The sequence below is a fragment of the Benincasa hispida genome, chromosome 10, assembly GCF_009727055.1.
Source record: "Benincasa hispida cultivar B227 chromosome 10, ASM972705v1, whole genome shotgun sequence".
NCBI lineage: Eukaryota > Viridiplantae > Streptophyta > Magnoliopsida > Cucurbitales > Cucurbitaceae > Benincasa > Benincasa hispida.
The window spans coordinates 31,736,885-31,744,722 of NC_052358.1; the positions used below are offsets into that span (position 1 = coordinate 31,736,885).

At 34.2% G+C, this 7,838-nt stretch overlaps 2 protein-coding genes across 4 annotated transcripts; one reads left to right on the forward strand and one right to left on the reverse strand.

The window, feature by feature from the left end:
- The first annotated feature begins 325 nt into the window (after nucleotides 1-325).
- LOC120088086 (probable serine/threonine-protein kinase WNK11) lies at nucleotides 326-4,008 on the forward strand. 2 transcript variants are annotated; one of them, XM_039045135.1, is made up of 4 exons: nucleotides 386-468; nucleotides 819-869; nucleotides 1,192-1,695; nucleotides 3,389-4,008. In XM_039045135.1, the coding sequence occupies exons 2-4, from the start codon at nucleotides 852-854 to the stop codon at nucleotides 3,773-3,775; spliced, it is 909 nt and encodes a 302-aa protein (XP_038901063.1). In that variant the 5' UTR covers nucleotides 386-468; nucleotides 819-851; the 3' UTR covers nucleotides 3,776-4,008. The 2 variants fall into 2 exon arrangements, with proteins under 2 accessions (XP_038901064.1, XP_038901063.1); XM_039045136.1 differs by lacking the exon at nucleotides 819-869 and having other exon boundaries at nucleotides 326-468.
- Nucleotides 3,919-5,585, reverse strand: LOC120088087 (thymidine kinase). 2 transcript variants are annotated; one of them, XM_039045138.1, is made up of 5 exons: nucleotides 5,251-5,585; nucleotides 4,885-5,029; nucleotides 4,678-4,799; nucleotides 4,263-4,518; nucleotides 3,919-4,051 (listed from the first exon to the last, which is right to left on the reverse strand). In XM_039045138.1, the coding sequence occupies exons 1-5, from the start codon at nucleotides 5,418-5,420 to the stop codon at nucleotides 4,040-4,042; spliced, it is 705 nt and encodes a 234-aa protein (XP_038901066.1). In that variant the 5' UTR covers nucleotides 5,421-5,585; the 3' UTR covers nucleotides 3,919-4,039. The 2 variants fall into 2 exon arrangements, with proteins under 2 accessions (XP_038901066.1, XP_038901065.1); XM_039045137.1 differs by having other exon boundaries at nucleotides 3,975-4,518; nucleotides 5,251-5,584.
- Nucleotides 5,586-7,838: the final 2,253 nt, after the last annotated feature.

A 7,838-nucleotide genomic window follows, 5' to 3' on the forward strand; every position in this document is an offset into this window, starting at 1 on the left:
ATTTCGATAAATAATTTGATATGTTTTTTATAAAAATAAAAAATTAAAGTAAGATATATATATATATATACACGTTGAAGTGCATTTTCCACGTATAAATCTAATAAAAAAAAGAAATACATATTTAGAAAAATGACAGGCAATTGAAATTTCAAATGACCTAAAATAGTATAATAAGTTTAGAAAATGGACAAGTTTGAAACGTAAAAGCAAAATTGAAAATATTAATATTGAAATTATCCATATTAAAAGTCAATTATATGATTAAAAACTACGTCGTTTTAACAATGTCGATATGAATTACGCGCCACGTATAAAACCAGAATCGTCCTGCCGCCTCGACCTGACGCAAGAGAAAAACCAACTGAACAGAACAGAGAGAGAGAAGAGGGAAAGGCTTTTTTTTTTTTTTTTTTTTTTTTCTCGCTCCGTTTCATCGGAGATTTTCCGTCCGGCATCACCACCAAGGTATTCTTTCTCTTCTTCCTTATCATCTTCTTCTTTCATTTCTCCTTCAAGAGCTAACTCGTATTAATTATTCGCCTGTTTAATAGGTTTTCCTTTTGAGAATTACCTCCGCTTTATATGATACTGTGATTTTTTGTGATTACATGAACCGGAAAATCTTTGATCTCCCTTTTCAACTATTTGAAATGATTTCCAGCGAAATTTCTGATTTCTAGCTCCTCCGACTTTATCATTGTCGTTAATTTTGTCTCTTCAAGTGCGTTTGATTTGTTCGTAGTAATGAATTTGAGTATTTTGTTGCTCAAACCTCTGGTTCTCATTTTTTATTGTAATTTGAAAATAATAACCAGAAGAATCACCAGCAAAGGCAGTCAATGTAGGCAATGGTAATGGACCTAATGGTAAGTTTCTGTACCTCTAAATATTATTGCTCTTTAGATGTTTGTTTGATATTATATTGGATTAAGTTGAAGCTGGGGTTTGCTCTGTATTGAGAATCGAGGTTATGCATGTGAGGAGTATACTCTGTGCATTCCTTTTGAGATTCAACCGCTAGCTCTAAATTTATATGTTTGGCTTTATATCACCTTGGATTGTTATTGTTTTTTGTTTTCTGAACTACCTCTTGGATCTTGATCTCGGCCAAGTCAAGTAGACTGCAACACTGCTGTAGTTTTTATAACTTATTTGGTCAATTTACTTAAATTTTGGAATTCTTTACAGATGCCAGCTGAAAATTCAATTCCAATTGATCGAGATGCAGAGCCTTTTGTTGAGGTTGATCCAACTGGAAGGTTTGGACGATACGATGATCTTCTTGGGTCTGGAGCAGTGAAGAAAGTTTATAGAGCATTTGATCAGGAGGAAGGAATAGAGGTTGCTTGGAATCAGGTTCGATTGAGAAATTTTAGTGGAGATCCAGTGTTCATCAACCGCTTGAGATCTGAGGTTCAGCTGCTGAGTACTTTAAACAACAAATATATCATTGTTTGTTACAGTGTTTGGAATGATGACGAGCATAATAAGTTGAATTTCATTACTGAGGTGTGTACATCAGGAAATCTGAGGGATTATCGTAAGAAACATCGACATGTGTCAATTAAAGCCTTGAAGAAATGGTCAAAGCAAGTACTCGAGGGATTGGATTATCTTCATACTCATGAGCCTTGCATTATTCACAGAGACCTCAACTGCAGTAACATATTTGTCAATGGGAACATTGGCCAGGTATTTACTTCACTCTTGATGAGATGCTAATTTTCTCTCCTTTTGAGCTAACGTAAAATTTACAGATGATTTTTCTTTTTTGGTTTTTATATTTTGGATCGTTATTTAGGTGCAATATCAAATCTTATTCTATTGAAATTATAAGAAATGTCGATGATTTTATGACTTTCTTGCAGTAATTTTTTAAGGATTTGCTTGAGTGTCTTAAATAACAGTTAATATCCTAGACGTGATTGTCCATTCATTGGCTTTGTATTACGGTAATTGTCAGAAATAGCACTCAGAGTTTTCGAACTTTCACAAATAGCACTAGTTTTTGTCATTTGTTTTAATGGCTATCTTGAATCTTGACTAGGGCCAATATCAAGACCAAAACAAGAATTTTAACTTTTTTAATGCAACATCGAACTACCAATTTTTTAGGTTTGCTCGATGGAATCCTGATTGGGACAAAGACATAATGACTTGAATCTCTCCCTTCCCCCTTTTTCATAAACCTCTCCCTTCCCCTTCTCCATAGACCTCTCCCTTCCCTTGCTTCCTCTCATGGCCTCAACAAAAACATAATATCATAAAGTTTGGGAAATGCCTCAAGCAACAAATTGAGGACACGTTCCTTGATTGGGGAACAAATTTTTCCTCCTACAAGGACCTGAAAAAACTTGTACGCTTTATCTCTAGATACGTCCTTTTCCACGGGTGTTGCCTTTTATGTGTGTAATTTCCCTTCACCAATACCATAACATTAAAATCTAATCAAACGAAGAAAACTTTAACAATCACTTTTAACTAGGCCAACTCCTCTTCACCGAAGCCCATTCCATGTTTGATTAGCTCAGCCACGGATCACAATGACTATGTCTTCAAGGCACATTGACACGACTAAGTGTAAGGGGGGCATGGCTCCAATACCACTTGTTAGGTACAATACAATAATGAACCCACCAACATATCTCCACAATGGTATGACATTGTCCAATTTGGACATAACCTTCATGACTTTGTTTTTTTATTTCACCCAAAAAGTCTTTGTATCATTGGAGATAGTTGTCCTCACTTATATACTTTAGATCTTTTGCTTACCTAACAAATGTGGGCTTTGATCGCACACCAACACCTACAAAAGATTACATGTAGAATAATTGAGAAGAGCAAGTCGTCTTCATCCTAGTCAGGATTCCACCAAGAAAGTTCAAAAAAATTGGTTGTTAGGATGTGAAGTTAAAAGTTTTTATTCTTCTCTCGATATTGATCCTGGCCGAGATGCATCAAGATGAATTATTAAAACAATTGGCCAAAAAATATGTTTGTCGTGAAAGGTGGAAAACTTTGAGTATTATTTCTGTCGATCCTTTGTATTGGTGAAAGGTGAAACTAAAACTAAGGTTATGATCAACTAGTTGGCATCACAGAGTTGGGGAGGCTGTATCACAGCAGAGAAAAACTGCAGCTTTTAGGGGAAATGAGTTGCATTACTCTGTCTCTCTTATTCACTAGAATGTGTTTGTTTAGAGAAAAATCTTTTAGAACATGGTTTCCTGAATCCAAGTATCAAATCGAATCTCAAGCTTGCTTGCCAATTTATATGATTCTGAAAATAAAATTAAACAAGTATCCAATTGTCGACCCACTCATCTAACTTGTGTGGCTTTATGATGTTTAACCGTTATTACATCCACTCTCCTTTGTACAGGTTAAAATAGGTGATCTAGGCTTTGCAGCTATAGTTGGCCGGAGTCATGCTGCACATTCAATCATAGGCACACCAGAGTATATGGCACCAGAGCTGTATGAGGAAGACTACACAGAGATGGTGGATATATACTCATTTGCGATGTGTTTGCTCGAGATGGTTACTATGGAGATACCATACAGTGAATGCGACAGTGTTGCCAAGATATACAAGAAGGTTACAACTGGAATAAAGCCTCAAGCAATAACCAAAGTGACTGATGATGAAGTCAGAGCTTTCATCGAGAAATGCATTGCACAGCCAAGGGCAAGACCTTCTGCTTCTGAACTTCTCAAGGATCCCTTCTTTGACGAAGTTAGGGAAGAAGATTCTGAACAGACTTATTAAAAGGGGAAGCGTACATGCTTTTCAATTAGCCAGCAAATTAACAATGTTTCCTCTGCCTGTACTACCACCGAGTACTGACCGACGAACATGAAAACTAAAAGTATATGGTTCTCTTTTACCTACCTGCATTTCAGTTTTTGCCATTCGTCTGTAATTGATTTCTAATCACTGGATTTCTAGTTCAATGACTTGGTGTCAATGCAATGAAATCTTCTATTTCCACTTGGGTTTGAGTTCTTTTTTCTTCGCATTACTGGATTTCTCTCATAGTAGCCCCTTCCAGAAGAGAAATATGTTACTTTGTAATATTGGATGAAGGAAGTTACATATACTATTTCCACAAAAAAGAAAAAAGGGGTTTCATATGTTAGAAACACATGGAAATACACAGGCGAAAGCAAAGCATTTAGTCTTTTATTTTAAAAAAAAAAAAAAAAAAAAAAAAAAAAAAAAGGACAAATTGATTTTAGATAAGTGAAGGAAGTGCCTCTAGATTTGAGCCAGTTCTAATAGTTCGAGATCCCAGGACATTCTTGGAAGATTGTATGACTTCTTGTCCATTGGCATAATGTTGGCGGCACACAGGCATATAGACATCAGCCCCGGCGATAAGCTCGGTCTCTGTCTCCTCTGTTTTTCTCAAGGTGAAGAAAGCTCTTTTACCACAAAGTTCACATCTAGCTGTCAACTTTGTTACTGTGTCAGCCAGAGGGATAACATCAAGCACTGAACCAAAGCTCCTCCTGCCATAACCATGGAAAACCCACAACATTAAAATTAGAAATATCCATGACTTCCCATCTGGATCTCTCAATTTTCAAGTCACTCAACGGCTCATATGCAAGATTTTATGTAACCGATTAATTACGAAGTGATATAGTGAATGCAAAATTGGATAGTACCTAAGGTAATCTCCATCTAAGCCAGCAACGACAATGATTTTGCCATCTTTATCAGCCACATTACAGCAAAAATCATAGAGATCATCAAAAAATTGAGCTTCATCAACACCAATCACATCCAGCTGCCGGTATTTTTAAGGAGTGAAAGACAAGATGAATTTGCCAAACTAATTGTAACAATGAATGATTCTTCAAAAAAAGTTATACCTTATTATAAGCATCTTCTCCAAATTTCTGTCGGAAAGATGAAAGATCTGGCAATGCCCAGCATGGAAATTTGGCCCCATCATGTGTTACTACTGAATCAATGGCGTACCTTGTATCCTTACTTGACTTGATCATCACCACGTTCCTGTTCATCATATAATAAATCAAACACAAAAATCCACCGAAAACAAAAACAGAGAACAAGATACAAACCCAATCCATGATCAATTTGACGTCTAAAGAGTGAATTCAACATCAATTGAATCAGTCAACTCACAACAAGAAAAGAGTAGTTGAGAGAATTCGATCGATTTGCAGATCGTAAGAATAACAATTGAACTAACCCTTAAACGCAATTTTCTTTACCTGCCACTGTTGCTCTCAGATTTGATCCGGCGGAGGAGCGCGGTGGTCTTCCCAGCAAACATAGGGCCGATGATCACATGGACTTCGCCAGCGAGGCAGTGAGAAGATTCTGCCCTAACGACAGCGTCATTGGAGGAGGTCAAAGAAAACGAACTCCTGCAAGACTCCATGGAGAAGATTGGAAACGAAAGAAAAAGTAAACTAGGGCAAAATTTGAATTGAGATCAGAGGCAATTTTGAAGAAGATTGAAGCTATCTGTGATATAAAGAATGTGGGTTTCCCTCTTGAAAATATATAGAAGATCGAAAAGGAACCAAAAATCGGAATCGTGGGTTTGAATTTTTCATTGGGGTTTTGAAATTTTGGAGGGAATGTTGAAAAGAGTTTGGATTTGGAGGGAAACTTCTTCACCAAGTTTTGACTTTTCAATAACCTTTGGCTTCTCGTAAATTGTAAGATAAATAATAATAATAATTAATTAATTTAAATATGGGCCGGTTTAAATTTGGTAACCGGCTTATGATTTTCATGCAATTTAAATCGGTTGGATCGGTCCCACAAAAAATCAGACATTTTCAACTTTAATATGGTAATTAAGTGCTATGTCTGAATTTATAACGTAAATTACTCTATCTTACAGGGTAAATTAATTAATGACTTTAGAATATCTTTAAAAATAAAGGGGAGTTATTCTCATTTATTTCTGGATTATTATGATTTAGGTAATTATAATGAGTAACATTTTTAGAGATAATGATCAAGTATATAACATCATTTTAAAAAAAAATTGTAAATATAGTAGAGTGTATCAGCGATATCGACTATCATTGATAGACTCCTACCAGTGATATGATCTAAATTTTATCATATTTGTAATTTTTGTACATTATGTTATATATGCTAATACATTGGACCTTGATTGCTATATTTACAACTGTTACTTATATTTAAGGGTTGTTTTCATAAATATAAAAAAATGAATAACTTATTTATAAATATAACAAAATATCATTGTCTATTAGTAATAATAGACACGTGTATGTCTATCATATCTATCTAGTAGATACGGTGACATTTTGTTATATTTAAAAATATTTTTTACAGTTTTGTCATTTAAAACAGTTATTCTAGTCCACATAAATTAATTATATATATTTTTGAATTATCATATATATTGTAAAATGAATTTTATTTAAGTAGAGTTTTTTCTCACTTAAGAAATTTTTTAATGGCCAAAAAAAAAAAAAACAAAAAACAAAGAGTACACCTGAAGAAATCATATTTGTCAAAAGGAAAATGGATAAAATGAAGGAGGAAATTAAAATTATGATAAGTATTTGCATGTGATTCAGCTAAGCTATCATCAACATCCCAGCTAATGGCAAGCTGGAGGAGACCAACCTCCCACTAATCAAATCCAGCTTAAATGTATAAAAGGAACTTTGCTATCAAAGTAGATGCTAAAAGGACAAGGATGACCCTTTCAAATAGGATCATATATTGGAAGAATAGGGAGATTCAAAAGGGTAGTTTGGGTAGTGAAAACTTTATGGAAGTTACACAAAAGGATAAGAACCACAGGCCAAGGTTGTGGTGCTTGAAAGAACTAAAAATGCCTCAACCTTTTTGTGCACAATTTCATTCTAAACTATGAAACAATTTTTTGGCACATTTTGTATGAAAAATTGGACAACTTCTATATTTAAACCCATCTATGTAAGTCCAACTTATTGTATTTGATTGTCAAAATTACATCACTCAAGTTTGTAAAAGGTTCTTGGTTTTTTCGAGAAATTGACCTTGCAGCCAAAGTATTGGAATATAATAAAAAGAAAAAAAGAAAATGGATAGTCATAAGAGCTAGCCTAAAGAATGTGTCGAATGTTCACCAAAGAAATGATATCTTCATATCATATGTTTTGATTAGAGATCCTGTTATACTTTTATATCTTTGTCAAATTGTAGGCATGAAAGTTGAACTCTAAGCCTTATTGTACCATACTCCATGAAAAAGAGAGACTAATGAGTTAAATAGGAGTAATAGAGGATAGAACACATATAGATGTTTGGAGGATGTGGTAAAGACCTAGGTTCAAACAACTAGTGGCTAGCCTAGGCTGAAATATAGTTTACGAATTTGGTATAGGCTCAGTTTACCTAAGGAAATTACAAATTGTTTGTTTTAAGTATATAAATTAGTTTGTATACCTTTAAAAGGTTAATTAGTGTTTGATTAGAGAGGAATTCCACCAAAAAATGTGAAAGTTGAAAAACCTTTCAAAAGTCCACATATATTGATTCGTCAAAAGTCTATATGTTGATTAATGGGCATGACATACAATGGAGGGACTATAATCAAGTAAACCATAAAAATGTTAGAACTAACAAAAAAAAAAAAAAAATACCATGAAAATAAAAGTTGAAAACATTAATGGTTAATGGGCTGGTCAGACTTATTTTCATGCATCCATTGAGATGCATGACATTATGCTCCCCATGTTTAAGTTTTTTATTTTTTATTTTTTATTTTTTAGTTTTTGATGGTGTATAAAAGGTATTAATTTAGAAGAGAAAACCTTCCCATTTA

Coding starts and splice junctions, on each gene's coding strand:
- LOC120088086 (XM_039045135.1), top strand. Junction 1,696..3,388: donor TCAATGGGAACATTGGCCAG/GTATTTACTTCA, acceptor TCCTTTGTACAG/GTTAAAATAGGTGATCTAGG.
- LOC120088087 (XM_039045137.1), bottom strand. CDS start 5,420: ATGGAGTCTTGCAGGAGTTCGTTTTCTTTGACCTCCTCCAATGACGCT. Junction 5,030..5,250: donor TCTGAGAGCAACAGTGGCAG/GTAAAGAAAATT, acceptor TATGATGAACAG/GAACGTGGTGATGATCAAGT. Junction 4,519..4,677: donor TTAGATGGAGATTACCTTAG/GTACTATCCAAT, acceptor TGGTTATGGCAG/GAGGAGCTTTGGTTCAGTGC.